The following is a 19100-nucleotide window of genomic DNA, read 5'->3' as shown; positions in this document are numbered from 1 at the left end:
TGTGGGCGGGGCAGAACACAGAACAGGCCCAATTAAACCCCTGTGTCCAGATGAACCCAGGCAGCCTCAATCAAGTTTTTATCAGAAAAGTGGAACATTACGGAATATGTTACTTCACTTCATTTAATGAATTACAACCATTAAATCTTTTGGAAAAGAAATATTTGGAAATCGTTTCGACTGACACACTAATGCAGAAAACAAAAACAACAAAAAATATAAGACAAAATGTTTATAAAAAAGGGTGCCTGAGACTTTTTTTACACGGTACTGTATATTGCATATTTATCATCGTGGGGTCTGCAGCAGTGAACTGGCAGACATGTTATATATGTTATAACAGAAAACATCTGGAACAACCTGCCGTCTACTTATCACTTCTCTTAAACTTTACCTATAAAAATGTTTTTAATTTTTCTTTGGGATGAAAACTGCAGAACAACATTACATTGTGCTAGATATGTGGCAGTAACCCTGTCTGCTCTGCTCACACACTTGGTAGGGTGACACACACACACACACATACACACTCTGTAGGGTGACACACACACACACACACACACTCTGTAGGGTGACACACACACACATACACACACACTCTGTAGGGTGACACACACACACACACACACACACACACTCTGTAGGGTGACAAACACACACACACACAGTGTGAGTGAGTGTGTGTGTGAGAGTGTGTGTGAGTGAGTGTGTGTGAGTGTGTGTGTGTGAGTGAGTGTGTGTGAGTGTGTGTGTGAGAGAGTGTGTGTGTGTGTGTGTGTGTGAGAGTGTGTGTGTGTGTGTGTGTGTGAGAGTGTGTGTGTGTGTGTGTGTGAGAGTGTGTGTGTGTGTGTGTGTGAGAGTGTGTGTGTGTGTGTGTGTGTGAGTGTGTGTGTGAGAGAGTGTGTGTGTGTGTGTGTGTGTGAGAGTGTGTGTGTGTGTGTGCTGCGCTGTGTTGCGGTGCTCCGGGCGCTGTGGCTGTAGGGCTTGCTCTCAGACACACTCTACACAGGAAGAGCACATTCCTCCTCTCTGTGCTGAGTGATCCGGGACCGGCTCAGGTAGAGGAAATGGGCCCTCAGTGGGCTGAGGAACACCACGCTCCCGCTGAAAGGAGGCGACCTGGGGGCTTGACAGGGATCACAGCGGCCCCCCCACATCCATATGAAAGAGCCCCCCCCCCAAGCCCCCCAGGACAGGGCCACAGCAGCGTGGGACAGTGCGAGTGAGTGGCCTACCCGATCTCCACGTCATCAGAGCCCAGTGGGGGATCATGGGAACAGCCCAGAGAGAGCCCCGGAGCGCTTCCCCCCCCCCTGCGTGAGCCAGGCTCCAGCCCAAAACACAAACTACATTCTCTGCTATCACAACACTCAAATGTAAACACACAAATTACTGCAATTTTCAGTTGAGGAAATCTATTGGTGTGAAAGATATTACATTACATTACATTACATTACATTACATTACATTACATTACGTGGCATTTAGCAGACGCTCTTATCCAGAGCGACGTACAACAGTGCAAATCAAACACAAGAACAAGTGCAAAAGTAGACCTGAGAGGACAGTACAGTTCCGAGTCCTTGTGTAAACATACACTATGTATCCTTATATTTTACATGCACTCAGTGAGCACTTTATTAGGTATTTATTCAACTTATTTTTTTTAGACTTATTGGTCTTCTGCTGCTGTATGCTACACGCGTTGTGTGCTAACGCCCATTTGTGGTGATGGTGATGGGCGGTCTGTAGCGTAGTGGTTAAGGTAAATGACTGGCACACACAAGGTCGGTGGTTCTAATCCCGGTGTAGCCACAATAAGATCCGCACAGCCGTTGGGCCCTTGAGCAAGGCCCTTAGCCCTGCATTGCTCCAGGGGAGGATTGTCTCCTGCTTAGTCTAATCAACTGTACGTCGCTCTGGATAAGAGCGTCTGCCAAATGCCTGCGATGTGATGTGATGTGATGTGATGTGATGTGATGTGATGTGATGTGATGTGATGTGATGCGATGTGATGCGATGTGATGCGCTGATGGTGTTTATTCAGGGCATTGTGTGCTCAGTTTGCTCTGAAACTGAGAAAACATAAAAACAGGAAATAACACAATGACGAGAACAGGCCATTCAGCCCAGCAACGCTCATCTTAACCTCCGACTCAAGTGTACCTCCAGAAAAACTAAACCATGAAAATGTCATTCATGAATGTTTGAATCACGCAACGCAGTTGCCTTCTTCAGTGGGGCAACATACAGCACATATCTTCACACCATATTACATGTACATTGGGGGACCGAAAGAAATATCTACTACTACAATCGCCTGAACAACATTGCCATTTATGCTAATAATACTGCATCACATTATACAATAATTCAATTATTCAATATTTCAGTCGTCACTTCTCCTATTGATCTGGCCGAGCCAGCTCTAGGCAAGGAAAGACATTCTATTGCATACGACCGGTACATTGATGACACACCCAGACATACAAGTGCAGAACAAAAAAGGTAACATGAACAAGAAGGCTTCTATTGAAAGGACTACTATTAAAAACAGTTGCCAGAGACATGTCAGAGACGATCAGATTTAGGGGTTCCAGCTCTATAGCTGGCCAGTCAGACAAATCAGACAAATTCCTGAGCATCTGCACAGACAGGATGTGATGTAACTAGAGCAGCTACACTGTGTTTGTACACAGACAGGATGTGATGTAATTAGAGCAGCTACACTGTGTTTGTACACAGACAGGATGTGATGTAACTAGAGCAGCTACACTGTGTTTGTACACAGACAGGATGTGATGTAACTAGAGCAGCTACACTGTGTTTGTACACAGACAGGATGTGATGTAACTAGAGCAGCTACACTGTGTTTGTACACAGACAGGATGTGATGTAACTAGAGCAGCTACACTGTGTTTGTACACAGACAGGATGTGATGTAACTAGAGCAGCTACACTGTGTTTGTACACAGACAGGATGTGATGTAACTAGAGCAGCTACACTGTGTTTGTACACAGACAGGATGTGACATGCTCAGTCTGCAGCATTGGTAGCAGAAGGGGCTGAGGAAAAGACCCACAAACAAACCCTCCCCAGTGGGGGTTTGTTTCCCATCATCCCTCAGCGGGGGTGAGGGGCAGGGGGGGGGGGCTGTGTGACAGATTTATGACCAGCTGACCAGGGGACACATATGCGCAGGCAGGGCCAGGTCAGTGGGGAAGCTGTCACCACAAAGACAGATTCAATTTGGAAATCTTCCTCTGTCCTCTGATTGGTTAACGTCCCATTTGTGGTGATAGGCTGATGGTGCTCATTCAGGGCATTGTGTGCACAGCTCGCTCTGAAACTGAGGAAATATAAAAACAGGAAATAACACAATGACGAGGATGAGGCAATCTTCACCTTTTCCTCCCACTAAACTGACCGACTGCTTAGTTTAGCTAAAAGCTAAAGAGTATCTAGCACCGTAGCAAGCCTAGTCTTGAAAACCCCCCAGTGTTTCTGCCTGCACTACATGTCCTGGCAAGCTAATCAACAGTGTGACCACTCTGTGTGTGAAAAAATACTTCCTAATATCTGCGCAGAATTTGCTAATTGCTCATTTCCATTTGTGCCCCTGCGTTCTGTGGAGCAAACTCACCCTGAGAAATCGGCTGTAGTTCACTTCGATAATCCTTTTAATGAATTTGAAATCAAATAAAATCCTCCCTAATCGCCATAGTCTTTAATGCAGTCTGTTATTATTTGGACAGTGACGCCATTTGTGTTGTTTTGGCTCTGCGCGCCAGCGCATTGGATTTGAAATTAAACGATGAATAACGAGGTTAAAATGCAGACGGTCAGCTTGAATTTAAATTTTCATTCACATCCAAATCGGCTGATCCAAGCCTTCCTTATACATATTCCCCCCATTCTATGGATCCATAAGTAATTGGACTAAGCAGGGTTGGCCCCTGGAGCAACGTGGGGTTAAGGGCCTTGCTCGAGGGCCCAACGGCTGCATGGATCTTATCGAGGCTACACCAGGGCTTGAATACATCAAGTTGTCATATTTAGTACTTTGGTTGCAAATCCTTTGCATCCAATGACTGCCCGAATGATGTCACCCACAAACAGCACAGGATGCTGGGTATGTTCTGCGGGCCTGTACTGCAGCATCTTCAGCTCCTGTCGAAGCAACAGGGTTATTCAAACGGAAACGGTGGCACATTGAACACGGAGTTGCAGACCATGGGGTGGACCGTCAGACGTAGACACAGTTTGGTCCTCTGGCGTCTGAGAAGGCCGTTCAGGCTTTAAAACGCAGGCCATGTCATTACTGACTCGGGCTGCACAACCGACACACCCGCCGCACGAGAGCAAACACACCTCTCAGCCCGCTGCAAGCCGCTGCACAGCGTCTATTCAGGTCAGGTGACCATCCTGATTTTTGGCTGCGCTCATTGGTTGCTTTCGCAGTGCGTTTGGACCCACAGCGTTCCTACAAGGTGCAGTGCCATCCAATGAGTTCAATTTTCAGAGGAGTTTTGTTGGATCTCAGCGGACAAGACGTTTCTGTGCACTTCAGAATTCATCCTGCTGCTGCTGCTGCTGCTGCTGCTGCTGTCAGCAGTGACATCATCAGTGAACACAAACGAGCCACTTTTTGAATGGTGGCCGTACATTCCCGTACAACTCCACCATGTTCACAGTCCTTTGGATCATCAGAAATGGCTTTCTCCGAGTCAGTAATGACACATTTTAAAGCCTGAACGGCCTTCTCAGACGCCAGTGGACCAAACTGTATCTACGTCTGATGGTCCACCCATGGTCTGCAACTCCGTGTTCAATGTGCCACCGTTTCCGTTTGAATAACCCTCTTGCTTCGACCGGAGCTGAAGATGCTGCAGTACAGGCCTGCATTGCCCTCGTTACAAAACTACATTGTTTTTTTTTTTATTGTACTCTTGTACATGCCCACACATTAAAACTGCAGTCTGGAGATTAGCCACGTGATAATGTTTCAGACAACAATAATTGTGTCACTGGCCAAATACCGTGCTGTATATGCAAATCCACCAGAAATGCAAATGCTGATTTGTATTTTGCTGATTTTCTTGTAAATACAGCCAATATGCAATGAGCGCTTTGATTTATTGTTATGCAGTCGGATTGACTTGTTTAAGTGCGACTATCTCCACTCGCGGGGATTAACATGTCAAACACCAAAAAAAACATGGGATCGGTGCGTTTCCTACCTTTGTGTCTTTTGAATATTTAAACATTCTATCGTCAGCAAACACACTTCAAAGCGCGTCTAAATCAACGCTGCAACACGCCCAAGGGCGAGGTGTAAGGTATCCCGTGTTAATGCCTCCGCGTATCCGTGTAGCCTATCTGTAGCAGTTTACGCATCGTTTTCTCTACCAATCTCAGCATCGAAAATCGTACGACAGTCTATAGAATTACAGTTAAACGCTCAGTGCTGTAGCAATTTCCCAGGACGATGAACTTTATCCTTTATTTATTTATGCCTAAGTTCCACTTGATTTGTGGTGACCCGAGAGCACCGCTCTACTTATCATACGGCCGTCTGATTCAGTATATATATATATATATATAAAGTAAATAACGTCGAATAAAAGTATTCGTTTTAAACAATTGCCCTCCAGTGAAAAACGACAGCATGGTTCGTTTAATTATATTTATTCAACAGAATGACAGACACATAAATAGATAATTTGACGTCTGCACACAGGTGACAGACAGATAAAAGTGCAGAGACAGGAGTCAAGATCATTAAAAACAACTGAAATATTGTTTATGCCATGCATAGGCCTCGTATAGGCCTAAATATTTACTTTGACTCGTTCAATACTAAAATATTTAGCTATTGTGTGGAATGGCATCAAATCCAACGTAATAAAAAAAAACTAAGGTACACCAACACATTGACATTACGTTAAAACGTATACTCAGTCCCAGATTTTATATCTTTAAATTATTTATGGCCGCGCGGCCTTCTCCTGTGCTTGCCGTGGCCGCCCTCCCGACGCGCGCACACGTGCTTGACGGTGACGAGCGAGCAGCTCTCGCACTTGACCGTGCAGCACCAGTGGAACTTGCAGTTGCAGCTGCTCACGGTCTCCGTCCGCCTCTCCTCCACCCGGAGGCCGCAGTCGTGGCAGAGCCTGCGGCAGCTGCGCTTCTCCCACTGGGACAGGCCGTCTCCGCTCTGCAGACACAGCCTCCCTTCCGTGCCCAGTAGACCCATGCTGACGTTCCTCCTGCAGTAATCCGGCGAGTCCTCCAGATATATCAGCTCCGACTCGTCGATGGTGCTGAACGCGTCCGAGATCGCGCCTCGGTTGTCCGCGCTGTTCGCGGCGCGCATGCGCCTCTTATCCATCTCCAGCTTCTGCGCCTGGTCGTGCTTCACCTTCAGGTAGTTTCCGATTTCCCGGAAGTCGGAGAGCTGCAGCCAGCAGGTTTGGATTGTGCAGCTCTCAGACATACCGTGGCACCTGCAGATTCGCTTCATAGTCGCTTTCACGGCCTGTTTGAGAGAGAGAATACGGTTAAAATGATGAGGCTTGCAGGGTATCTCCTTGCACATTGCTTGGGTATTTTTGCAGTCTTTTACGAACGTATGTAAAAGGAAAGTAAAATTAATTCACTCACCATTCTACCGGCCTCGTTGTTGTGCAAGTTGACGGCAGCTCTTGAGTCCTGTCCAGTCTCTAGCGCGTCCACGTAGCTCTTTGAAATTTTCTCCCCGAACTCCACATTGTCGCTGCACCCGCCCCACAACCACCCGCGGCCTCCTGCAACAGAGAGAAGAAGAAGAGGGCAACAGGTCAGAACCTGACCACTCAACATACGGCAGGAAGATCCTATCACTTTAAGGCACCTATATAACATGTATACTTTGAGAATATTAATTTATTAATTTCTTCATTGTTCGTATGTATATGTTTACCTTAATTTTAATATTTACAACAAATTTACGTTAGCAAAGTATTTATTTAGGCCTATTTGTTTATTTATTTCTTGGTAAAATAAAGGTAAATAATAGTAAAAAGTAAATAATCAATAAATTAAAGGGAGTCCTGGCCAAGAGAGAAATACAAAAACATTCTCATAAAAACACATGAAACACAACAGTCACACGCATATAATGATATTTAAGAGTGATGATTTATAGTAAGATAGTTTACAGTGTGCAGTACTTTAGCGAGTATCACATGATCATACAGTGCGCACGTCCTTAATACTCTTCCATAAATTAGACCAAATGGTCTAATTTAAAATTACGTTGTAGCTCACGCCAGGAAGACTGAGCGAGACACCTATCCCTCAAATTCTCCTGACCAGCTGGTTTGTGCCTTTCATGGCAGCCAATCGCCGTAAGTGTGAGTATGAATGGGTGAATGAGAAGCATAAATTGTACAGCAAACCATTTACAATTTAAAATCTTTTTCACCAAGAACAGTATGGGCTCGAGGAATGGTATACGTCATGATTTGTCCCCGTGACCCAAGGTTTTAACTGTTGTGATAGTTTGATTAGAGCAGGGAACATACTTAATGAGTACACTCTTGCATGCTCGCATTTTAAATATCGTGCTCCACGACTTTAGTGTTACCGGCGGTTGCCAAGACCATCATAATAATGCTCGCAAATGCGCGTTATAGATTCATCCTTACCAGGTTTTCCATTCCTTGACTGATCACAGCCGCAGCTGTCCAAGTCTCCGAGGCTGCAGTTTCTGGTCAGAGTGAACATCACCCCAGCGGCGCTGATTGCGTGGACGAAGGACGTTTCTCTTGTGGCTACAGAAGGAAAGACGCAGTTGAACATGAAGATCTATTCAATCTATTTCAACGAACTCTGGAGATGCCAGCTTTTGAAAGAGCAATTCGTGCCTGGAAGTAGAATATCTTACCGCGTCGCAGTCCTTTATGGGTAGCCAACGGCAGCGCGCTCTCCGGGCAGTTCCACCTGTCCCAGGCGAACTGGTGTTTGCACTCCTCAATGCCGTTCTGTGCTCCAGCGTGTACGCTGCTGGCGTACGTAAGATACGCCTGGAGATAAATGGAAACGGTTTAGTTTAGTTTTTTGTTCTGTTCTGTTTTCTTTTTTAACTTGTGTTATACAGTTTCGAGTTAATACTTAAATTACCATCCACGTGTTATGTAGTAAATACTGAATAAATATCACAGTATATTCAGACCACAGAATGAATATTGGTAGCAATAATACGAGGGTTAAAAAGTAAGTTTTACCTTTGGTCCGGTCATGAGGAAATTGTTCAGTGACCTAAAATGAAGAGAGAGAGGCAAACAGTGAATGAAATGGTAAATTCATTTACTACATTAAACCAGTTTATAAACCTCAGCAGAAAAGAAAACATGAAGTACTTACCATGTATGTCCAAGAAGGATGGCATGATAACTGCAAAAAGCAAAGACCCAAAGGAACGAATAGAAACTCATTGTAGATGTTCCTCCTTGTTCTACGAGCCGACAGTTTTGGGAACTGACTTAAACCTCAAACTTTCCCCAAATTTATGTGATCGTTATTTCGAGTCACTGGGTATCTTGCCTTTTGTTTCAAGGATTCGCGGAAGATCATTGGATAAACATCGGCGAGAAAAGCCAAGGAAACGCCTACGGTGAACTTCAAAGGGTGGCGGGACGCGGTTTGTGTTCTATCAACAGGAGGCACGAACCGTCGGCCAGATTAATTAGTTGAATTCTGATTCCCTGGTGAGAAGCTACAGCAAAATAATGAACTAATAAACAAATAAGACGAGCTTGTATTTAAGAAACCAGGACACACACAGGTTTCTTTTTTTGCATTTAATCTGGAGCTCACATTATAAAAATATACGTGACCCATTCATTTTTACCGATATGTCATGACATGACTTAGGCCTATATATACAAACTGTTCGCTAAATAAAACCAAAAACTTTCACAGTAAGATGCCTCATTATAAATTATATCCCACAGTCCATCGAAGAGTGAACGTGCGCATGCAGGAAGTTTGTGGTCGTGCAGAGAAAGTAGAACTCATTCATATACATGACAAAGTCCAAAAGTGCATAACTTTGGGAATGAATAAAACATTTTTTAAAAACCCCATGAAACATAGACTGTGAAAATAAATATATAACTCTTAATGTTATGGCATATTTAAATGGTAAAACCGGATCGTTCATGGTTTCAGCATCCTGGAGTGGGTTTGCCAAAACTCAAGTGAAGTATTTGCATTGTCTGTCGCACGCATCAGCCGTCGTGCGCGCGATTACGCTTCCGCGCGCTGTTGGCAGGCCTGCGGCTCCTGTCCCTTCTGGCGCAGAAGTATTTCGTCACCACCTGGGTGCAGCTCTCGCACTTGACCGTGCAGCACCAGTGGAACTTGCAGTTGCAGCTGCTGACGGCCTCCGTCCGCCTCTCCTCCACCCGGAGGCCGCAGTCGTGGCAGAGCCTGCGGCAGCTGCGCTTCTCCCACTGGGACAGGTCATTCCCGCTCTGCAGGCACTCCCTGTCCTGGGTTCCATGCAGCCCGAGGCTCGCGTTGGTCCTGCAGTAGTCCGGGGAGTCCTCCAGGTACACCAGCTCTGTCCGCGCGATGGTGCTGAACGCGTCGCCCCTGTTAACGGCGCTGTTCCCGGCGCGCATCCGTCTCCTGTCAGTCTCATATTTCTGCGCCTGCTCGTGCTTGACCTTCAGGTAGTTACCGACGTCCCGGAAATCCGAGAGCTGCAACCAGCAAGTCTGGATGCTGCAGCTGCCTGACACCCCGTGACACTTACACGATCTCTTCATCGTGGCCTTAATGGCCTGCACATAGAGAAAAATATAATATCACATATTTCATATAATATCACATATTAAATACCATTTCACTCCTGAAAGCAAGATTTTCAGTAGAAAATTCAAAATATGTTTCATACTATTGACATAAAAAAAAGTGCTGTACGATGTGCGTTTCTGTCATGTAAGGAAGGACATTGAGGTTTTTAATGAAATAATGGCGCGATATGAATAATGGCGGGATATGCTTGACGCACGCGGGCACAGTGAGTGACGCACCAGTCTGCCGGCCTCGTTGTTGTGCAGGTTCACTGCGGCTCGAGAGTCGTGGCCCGTCTCGAGCGCGTCCACAAACTCTTTGGAAACCGTTTCCCCAAAATCCACATTGTCACTGCAGCCGCCCCACATCCACCCTCTTCCACCTGCACTCACAAACAGAAATAAAAAAAAACGTATTTTGGAAAATTTACTAAACATTGCAATCTTACGCGTAATTACGCAATTTAAGTATATCCATATTATTGTGTAATAAAGGAAAGGAATAAATAAAATTGAGTGCATGCATCTAATAAAACAACATATTGAAATCTATTGAATCATAAAATTTGAATTTTGGCATTGTATGGTATTAGCCAATCATTCTCACCAATTTGTCCAATTTTCGTATCATCGCAGCCGCAGTTATGGAAGTCTCCCAGGCTACAGTTCTTTGTGAGAGTAAACATTACCCCGGCTGCACTTATAGCATGAACAAAAGCCGTTTCTCTGGTAGCTGGAATTCAAAAAGAACATGCAATACACCGTGTAGTTAAAATATATTTAAATTGACATGTTGATAATAAATATCCCAGTAAATACATAATATATATTTCTAGTCGTTTTCCGCGGTTAATTCTGTGTCGCTAACGCGCAAAGGGAAACTGCATGAAAGTATATTTTAGTCTAACACGTTGAATGAAGCATCCCTACCGCTCCGGAGCGCGTTACGGGTGGACAGCTGCAGGGCGCTCTCGGGACAGTTCCATCGGTCCCACTCGAACTGGCGTTTGCACTCCTGCATCCCGCTCTGCGCGCCAGCCTGCACGCTGCTCGTGTATATGAGGTAGGCCTACAAAACCAGCAAAAAATAATTAATTAACCAGCAAAATTAATTCATCTTTTAAATATACGTTGCGTACACAGCTGCACTGCACATGTAATCTTCAGATCTAGAATGTACAAATCGCTGCGTTTGCATTGTCATCATGCGTTAATATCACATGAATAAGATGGGAACATTAGGGCAAAAGTCCTACCTTTGGTCCTGTCATCAAGAAGTTATTGACAGACCTAGAAATGGCACATGGGTTGCATTTTGATTATTTATTTTCATTAGGGATGCAAGTATGTCAAACACAAGCTTACGAACAACACAACACAAACTGTATAATATGAATGGTCATATTTGGCCCTGCACCTTACCAAGCGGTCGTGGAGAGTATGTGACAGAACGTGGACATAACTAAAGGCACAAAGAGTTGGTACCGGCCCATGGCAGCGACCTGGTCCGTTATCTCAACACCGGAGTCTCCCAGAGCCCACGTCCGAAATTCTGCGCAGAATAAACACGAAGAATTGGAGGGAGGCAGCCGAGAGGATGAACAGTTTTAAGATCCTATTTATACCCTCATCTTCTGTGGGCGAGCATTTTTTTTACTTTTTACATTTTACTGTGAAACCGTAACCACTGGGTCATTGTTGCTGTGTTCTATAGAGGTAGGAAATACTTGCGTAAAACTGCACTTCAAAGCTTTGACACTGTTTTTAAATGGTCCTTTCTTTTCCCGATGTGCAGGTGTTGTTCCGACTGGAGTTTTCCCACGTTGCCTAATGAATGGTATATAGTTTAACTGAATACTATTATTATTATTATGACCATTATTATGATCATGATGATGATGATGATTATTATTATTAACTAGTATACACAGATTAATAATAATAATAGTTAATCTGTGTATACACAAGTGCTATACAAATTAAGTTATTATTATTAGTTAATATGAATGTAACACTTCACGTGTTAATTAGCTGGAAGCTTTAACGTGGACAGCCATTTCTGGATGTTAATCCAATGCGGCGCTTTGTGAATGGCTTTATAACGGCATGACTAATGTGTGTACACTTGGAGGCGTTGTGTAAGGCGTGTACTCGTTCGGATAGGTACTCTGCTCGTTGTGTAACTTGTGTAGTCGTTCAGGTAGGTACTCCGCTGTGTGGATTGTGGATCTTTGAGCATGTGTCATTAGTGGAAGTGCAAGGTGTCCCGTAGTGAACATCATTTCCATTTGTACACTACGCTCATTGTTACTCTGCCAACGCTGTATTTTCTTAGTAGATTGGACAGAGAGGCGAGCCAGGAAGCGTGCATGGGAATATTCTTCTCTTCATCTCAAACTCTACATGTTTGCACTCGGACACGGAGACGCTCAGACGCGGGTATCAAACTAGCGAACACGTTTTAAGGAATCTTCGGCCTTTACTTGGATCAAGGGATTCCTGCGTGGAAGGAAATTTTGTTCTTGGGGAAATAACCCCAAATTCCCCGGGGGGTTCACTCTGAAAACAAAGCCATAAAGTAATTCTCCACGGTCCGCTAAGAGTCATGCAAATAACATGTCACACATTGCCGACACTGGCGCGTCGTGAAAAAAGCAGAATAGTAGATGATATCCTGGGAAAGGAATCGGTGTGAAAACAGTCTGGAGCTCCTTAGGAGCAAATATCCACTTGAAATATAATAAATATAATCGCCTGTGTGAATGTTATGTCCGTATTTTGAAAAATAATGTTCACACTACATGTAGACCAAATGCCCAATAAATTTTAATAAGATTGCGCAACCTGAAATGACAACGAGACTGTTCTCGTTAATTCAATTATTGGCTTGTTATATAGGCTAAGTGACGGGTGTAGAACAGCAAATTGCGTGTTCCCTTTACTGTTGAGATAAGGATTTGCGTATTATCTCACTTATACGTGTCTGGGCTTCTGACTGGTAAAGCTACAATAAACTAGAACTTCATCAGGTGTTTGGGTCGCAGTTTGGGTGAGACTTTAATGAATGCAAATTCCTCTTAATTAAAGGAACGTTAGCAATTTCACGCTGAGCGTCAAAAGAGTTACAGAGGCAAGTTGACGGATCAAGACATGAGCCACCGATCAATTTTATCCGCAGTAAATCCGCATATAAATAGGCTACAAGTCGTCCTGCAAAAATGTAGGAATTTAGGCTGTTGTTTTAAGCCCTCGCGATGTGTTGCCTTTAGCGACCGTTTATCAATAAACTGTCGATCTTGCATAAGAAATGTGGCTGTATAGGCTACAGTTTACGGGGACATTAACTGCTGAAACCAACGGATTACACATTCATGAATGTCAAATTAAGCGATGGCATGTTGAACCCCATAAACCATCCAGATCCCCTTTAAGAAAAAAGCATTTGATGTTTTAACAATGGGAGATCGCTTCGGCCGAACACTGCTGCTCGCGCCGGAACAATGGAGGGGCGCGCAGGTGAGGATAATCCGCTCTAATTGAATGTCAGCACACATCAGCGTTTCGCCTCGACAGAAACTACACCGCACCACACCTACTCGAGAAAATAAAATCAAAGACAGTGAAGTATTTATCATTGATTTTTACTCCAACCACCATGTGCATACAGACAACTGAGTTAATGTTTTTAAAAAAAGTCGTTGTTTAAATTAATCAGAAAAACGTTTCGTTAAAAAAGTGTTCATAGGCACAATGGGTAGGCTAAACGGCTTAGACCATAGCCCACTCCTTTCAATGTAGGCTACGTTTCAAAACAGAAATACAACTACCCCAAATGTGCAGACAGTAGGTTAAAGTGTTTTGAGACGTTTAAGTGAAAACATTTACCTGTATTTCAACTCATAGTTGACGGCAAAGAGATTTCATTTCGACGTGATATTCCGTCTCCAAGGCTACCGATAGGTACAGGCTCTGGAATGGACTGGCGATGGGCCTATGGGAGAACATTACATTGCATTCCCCTTCACACGATACTACATTGTTCATAATAATACTCATAATAATAATAATAATAATAATAATAATAATAAGATTATTATTAATTTAGAATGTGTTGGTATTTGTTTGCTAATATGTATGAATTAAGAGTTCATATTGGGAAAAGTAAAAACTCATCGATGAGGGCACCAGGTAAGATATGTTTATTCGTTAAAAACAGTTCCTTCAGGCTCATATAATTAATCGCCCCGTAACAGAGGCACATCATAGCCTGCGTTTCCATAACGCGGCCACGGCGATTTGTGACTGTATTCGTATTCACAAATTGGAGCCATAGTTAAGATAAGTGGGAGAATAAACCGATAAAGGAGGGGGAAATTGACATGGCTTTGTGACCGGGGTATGCCAGACGGGCTGAGGCAGGGTGGCAGGACCAGCGACGCCAGAGACCCAGCCGCGTTATTAACGACGCGACGGCCGTGCCGGGGACTTGAAAGGCGGCTGAGGTGGGTCCTCTCGCGCCCCCCATTAGCAAGTGTGAAAACGAGGCCATAAAGCCGAGCCCTGCGTCATCGGCGGTAATGGAGGAGAATAATGGGAAGGCACAGAAGAAACATGTTTCAATCAGTTTTAAATTACGCTGCTCTTTGTGTGCATATTTATTGACTAATTCAAATTCTCCATATCCCTCCCGTAGCACTTCCAATAGATGTATGAATCAAGCATGTTTTAATTATTCACCCTTGAATTAAAATATGTTCAGATGGCACGTAAATTAAAATAATACCAATTGTGGCTCTGTCTCTTGCGAAATTATACTTTCTTTACAAGAAATTACATATTTATACCTATGCAGGTGTTCTTGGTGATAAACATATTACATATCGTCATCAGTCTTAATTTTTTGGTTCTTGGTGTTCAACTTAAAAAAAGGTCAGCGTCAGGGATCCCTTAAATATTTCAGTTAAATGAACTTGAAATTATAAATTGTTTACGCTAATCTTGTAAATAATCTCTTATCATATTCACTTAAAATAGGTGAAAATGACTCACTTAAAATGTCAAGGTAGCCCGGACACAACCCTATAAATCCTGGTATATGACGTGTCAATATACCAGTATTTTTCAACAATAGCATGGTTTAAAAGAAAATAGTCTTCATGTAAAATTTTTATTGGCAAAAAATGTGTTACATTTTATTCGATAGATTTTCTTTATTTCAATAAGTAAAAACTTATATAATTAACTATTTTCATACACTAAATCTTCATGTGAAAATAATAACTAAATGTTCTAATAAACTTTCACTTTAACGTGTTTCCTGAGAAATGCGTTTGGCTCCACGCAGTGGGAGTATCCGTTTTGGAACATAGTAAAATTACATGCTCATTATGTTCATGAGATTGGCTGGTACACTGGTGATGTTGGGGTAAAACAAGTATGAAATGGGTCAGAGTCAATGAAGTGATGAAATGCAGGGGCTGTGTCATTCAGTCACCAAGCACTTTATTAGGTTTTTATTAGACTTATTTTTTAGACTTCTACTGCTGTAGCCTATCCACTTAGTTATGACGCGTTGTGTGTTCAGAGACGCTCTTCTGCATACCACTATTCTAATGTGTGGTTATCTGTGTTACTGTCACCTTCCTGTCAGGTTTGACCGGTCTGCTTATTCTCCTCTGACCTCTCTCATTAACCAGATGTTTTTGCCCACAGAACTGCTGCTCACTGGATTTATTATTATTATTATTATTTTATTATTTTATTATTTTATTATTTTATTATTTTATTATTTTATTATTATTTTATCATTATTATAATATTTTATATTTTTTGCAACATTCTTTGCAAACTCTAGAGACTGATGTATGTCTCAGGAGATCAGTAGTTTCTGAGATACTCAATCTGCCCTATCTGACACCAACAATCATTCTGCGGTCAAAGTCACTTAGATAATATTTCTTCCTCATTCTGACATTTGAAAAACAGCTGAACGTCTTGACTGTCTGCATGCTTTTATGCATTGAGTTGCCGCCACATGATTGGCTGATTTTAAATATTTGCATTGACAAGCTGGTGTACATATCTACCTAATAGAGCGATCACTGAGTGTATTTCATGTATACAGCGCTATAAGAAGTTGAAATAAGTATTTTATGTTGTGCAGTGTATGAGTGTAACATTATTTGCACTGTGGGAAAGTGTTCCTTTGGCCACACACCAAGAACATTCTTTAGTTGTATTTGTTACTTCTATTTTGCGTTCATTAAGGTAAGCAGAGTCCCAACATTTACAGCTTGGGTGAACAAGATGTAAAGGAAACACTGTGTATTGTGTTGGCAATACAATGTAGTAATTAGTTGGGCTGATTCAGAATTATTGGCATGCACCCTTGATACATATGCACAAACATACTCTAATACAGAGGTCACCAACCCTGGTCCTGGAGAGCTACTGGGTCTGCTGGTTTTTGTTTTCACCTTAGAAACAGCACCCTGTTAAGACCCAGGTAACCAGGTGAGGTGAGTTATCTGTGAAATCATCTGCTCTAATTGATGAATTAAGTGCAGAGTAACAGCAAAAACCTTGTAGTCATAATTCCAATGAGGTTTGGCAAACTCTTTATTGAGCCCTTCCAAAGACCTTGTAGGCATGGAGACGCCATTTTACGGTTCTCTATCATCCATCCATCCATTATCTTAACCCGCTTATCCTGAACAGGGTCGCAGGGGGGCTGGAGCCTATCCTAGCCTACATTGGGCGAAAGGCAGAATACACCCTGGACAGGTCGCCAGTCCATCGCAGGGCACACACACCATTCGCTCACACACTCATGGGCAATTTAGACTCTCCAATCAGCCTAACCTGCATGTCTTTGGATTGTGGGAGGAAACCGGAGTACCCGGGGGAAACCCAAGCGAACACGGAGAGAACGGAGACCTATTATCATAACATATTCATAGATTATTATCCGATTTGTCGGGGTGTCAGTAATTATGTGCGAGGAGTGAAGATTGGCCAGCGCAGTAATGCCCTTTTTCATTTCACAGGTGTTCTGGGATCCGCAGGCACACCACGATGAGTCACAGGCGGTGAGTCAAAGGACGCCCTCTACTGACAACCCGACAGCATTTCACCGGGAGAAACCGGCCTGTCAGTCAAATCCAACATCTGTGAAAACACAACCATATGCACATTGAGATATACTAATTCAAATGGCTCAGCTTTTGTGTCAAACTGAATAGTATGCCCACACAATTCTGTACCTGTTATTGCTGCAATGATGACCGAGGTAAAATGTGTCTTTTACGGTATAAGGGGAATACATTCTACCGTTTTTATTTTAAACACACCTCAGTTCGATTTCATATTATTTGTATTGCACTTCTTACAGAGACACTGTCCCACACATTATTTACAGTGGAAATGACAAATAACATTTATTTATCAATGTATTTGTTAAATGTATAGATTTATCCATTATCTCTGCTCTGTGCGGTGTATGCTGCGCTCCTACGCGCGCGCATGCTCACGCGCTGTCACGGAGCAGCTGGCCTCTGAGAGCCGATTGGCTGACTGTCAGTGAGCCGACTATGAGTCAGCCCGCTGGCAACCGGAGACTCTGTTGCTATGGTAACAGAGCCGCGGTGGAAGTCTTCCTCCGTGTTTAGCGTCTGTCGCTGGCCTGGCTATGTGTGAGGATCTTTGTGATTTAGTGTCGTCGGTAAGAGAAGGGTCTGTGTGTTTCTGCTAGTTCTGTTTGCCAGTCGCTGAAAGGAGACCAGATATGCGATCTTTCTGAAGAAGCTGAGAGTTTAAAAAAAAAAAAAAAAAAAAAAAAAGAGTTGCTTGTGCGTGTGAAAGGAACTTTTTCAGACGCCAGTGAGAAATCTACGTGGACAGTTCTATTTCCCCTTATTAACAAAAGGTGAAATAAAAGATATAACCGTCTTTGTCCGTTAAAGCGGTAACAGCAGGGATCAGTTCAGACATTTTAAGCAGTGAGAGTTCAGAATGCCCTGTTTTGACCCAGAGTTGGGATTTTCAGGAGGAATGTGGTGTGAAATGCCTTTAAAAAAAGTTCTAGGGTTTAAACACGGGGCATTACGGGAACTCAGACACGCTCTTATTTGGAGCCCTGCAGCTGCTGTGGTCTGAGCCCCGTGAACACCTGTCTCTGACCATGCACACCCAGACAAACCATGCCCCAATCTTCTAATCTAACTATCAGGGTCATGATGAGCATCTGTCTGGTGATCACAAAATCTGTTCTCCTTCATAAATGTTAGTGAAAGACCGAATCTTGTTTGACAGAAAAGTCCAGAGAAGTTGACTGATACAGGTGTCTGGAGCACCACACCCCTCTCCCACAAGAACAAAGTCAAGTCATTTATAGGAAATCTTCCACATTTATTTTTTGCCTGACCCATTTTGTCACAATTTCATTGCATTCATTAACAAAAGGCAAGAACAACCATAAGTAAAAAATAAAAAATAAAAAAATAAAAACCCAATCCCACCAATCACCCGCCCTACACACCCCTGACCAGTGATGTCATAAACCCCAGTGATTAAGGAAAAATTTGGGGGCCTGGTTGGTCCCCATCGTCATGCACCAGGCCTGAGGGGAGAGGGCTCCCCCTGCTGGACTAAAGGAACAGGACGGTCGCGACAGCTGTCAGCGAAGCTGGGACCCAGGCTTCAGGGCGTGGTCTCCGATTTCCTCTCCTGTTCAATGGCTGAAAAACAGAGAGAATCTAGTCAGATTTCTCACCGGTGTCTCTGCCGGCCTGTGCGCTCCTCTTCCTCATTCCTCCCCAGAATGCCGAGTGCCGGGACTCGCTGAGATGCACTGCGGCGTGTTCCCAAAAGTCCTGCAGCTCTGACCCAGTCCTGCGGCTCTGACCCAGTCCTGCGGCTCTGACCCAGTCCAGCGGCTCTGACCCAGTCCAGCAGCTCTGACCCAGTCCTGCGGCTCTGACCCAGTCCTGCGGCTCTGACCCAGTCCAGCGGCTCTGACCCAGTCCTGCGGCTCTGACCCAGTCCAGCAGCTCTGACCCAGTCCTGCGGCTCTGACCCAGTCCAGCAGCCTTGATTGCCTTTATATAATGTGTGTGTGACTGGCTGGACTAGGCCTTGCCTGTCTTTCTGATTAATATCTTGCTGTGAATACTGCGGTATAAAAATATTGATTGCTGGTCCACCATATAGCCTGCCTTCTCTCTGACTGGGTTTAATTCAGTAAAGGTGTATTGGGGCCG

At 43.8% G+C, this 19100-nt stretch overlaps 3 protein-coding genes across 4 annotated transcripts in view; all 3 read right to left on the bottom strand.

Annotated features, from left to right (window-relative positions):
• Positions 1-5764: 5764 nt before the first annotated feature.
• On the bottom strand, positions 5765-8487 carry LOC133124629 (protein Wnt-8-like). The gene is made up of 6 exons (XM_061235991.1): positions 8408-8487; positions 8269-8302; positions 7929-8067; positions 7690-7815; positions 6665-6807; positions 5765-6539 (listed from the first exon to the last, which is right to left on the bottom strand). The coding sequence occupies exons 1-6, from the start codon at positions 8476-8478 to the stop codon at positions 5985-5987; spliced, it is 1068 nt and encodes a 355-aa protein (XP_061091975.1). The 5' UTR covers positions 8479-8487; the 3' UTR covers positions 5765-5984.
• Positions 8488-9134: 647 nt separating this feature from the next.
• LOC133123989 (protein Wnt-8a-like) lies at positions 9135-13860 on the bottom strand. 2 transcript variants are annotated; one of them, XM_061234756.1, is made up of 7 exons: positions 13729-13860; positions 11266-11395; positions 11100-11133; positions 10774-10912; positions 10451-10576; positions 10084-10226; positions 9135-9831 (listed from the first exon to the last, which is right to left on the bottom strand). In XM_061234756.1, exons 2-7 carry the CDS (start codon positions 11334-11336, stop codon positions 9274-9276), a joined length of 1071 nt encoding a protein of 356 aa, XP_061090740.1. In that variant the 5' UTR covers positions 11337-11395; positions 13729-13860; the 3' UTR covers positions 9135-9273. The 2 variants fall into 2 exon arrangements, with proteins under 2 accessions (XP_061090740.1, XP_061090741.1); XM_061234757.1 differs by lacking the exon at positions 11266-11395 and having other exon boundaries at positions 13729-13817.
• Positions 13861-18228: 4368 nt separating this feature from the next.
• Positions 18229-19100, bottom strand: part of tmsb2 (thymosin beta 2) — a 3572-nt gene continuing 2700 nt past the window's right edge. The window contains exon 3 of the mRNA XM_061234758.1: positions 18229-18578. Coding sequence (XP_061090742.1) covers positions 18541-18578 — 38 coding nt within the window. The 3' untranslated portion in view covers positions 18229-18540. The remainder of the gene's footprint in view (positions 18579-19100) is intronic.

This window comes from Conger conger, chromosome 3 (assembly GCF_963514075.1).
Source record: "Conger conger chromosome 3, fConCon1.1, whole genome shotgun sequence".
In the NCBI taxonomy this organism is placed as follows: domain Eukaryota; kingdom Metazoa; phylum Chordata; class Actinopteri; order Anguilliformes; family Congridae; genus Conger; species Conger conger.
Note: the sequence above shows the minus strand (reverse complement) of the source record. Positions and strands in the feature narration are given on the sequence as shown.

What these genes read in the sequence shown, in the direction of transcription:
- LOC133124629 (XM_061235991.1), bottom strand. Translation starts at nt 8,478, where the DNA reads ATGAGTTTCTATTCGTTCCTTTGGGTCTTTGCTTTTTGCAGTTATCAT. An exon ending in TCCTCATGACCGGACCAAAG is followed by an intron (nt 8,068 to 8,268) that starts GTAAAACTTACT and finishes ATTTATCTCCAG; the next exon opens with GCGTATCTTACGTACGCCAG. An exon ending in GTCAAGGAATGGAAAACCTG is followed by an intron (nt 6,808 to 7,689) that starts GTAAGGATGAAT and finishes TCTCTGTTGCAG; the next exon opens with GAGGCCGCGGGTGGTTGTGG.
- LOC133123989 (XM_061234756.1), bottom strand. Translation starts at nt 11,336, where the DNA reads ATGGGCCGGTACCAACTCTTTGTGCCTTTAGTTATGTCCACGTTCTGT. An exon ending in ATACTCTCCACGACCGCTTG is followed by an intron (nt 11,134 to 11,265) that starts GTAAGGTGCAGG and finishes TGCCATTTCTAG; the next exon opens with GTCTGTCAATAACTTCTTGA. An exon ending in ACAACGAGGCCGGCAGACTG is followed by an intron (nt 9,832 to 10,083) that starts GTGCGTCACTCA and finishes CTCTATGTGCAG; the next exon opens with GCCATTAAGGCCACGATGAA.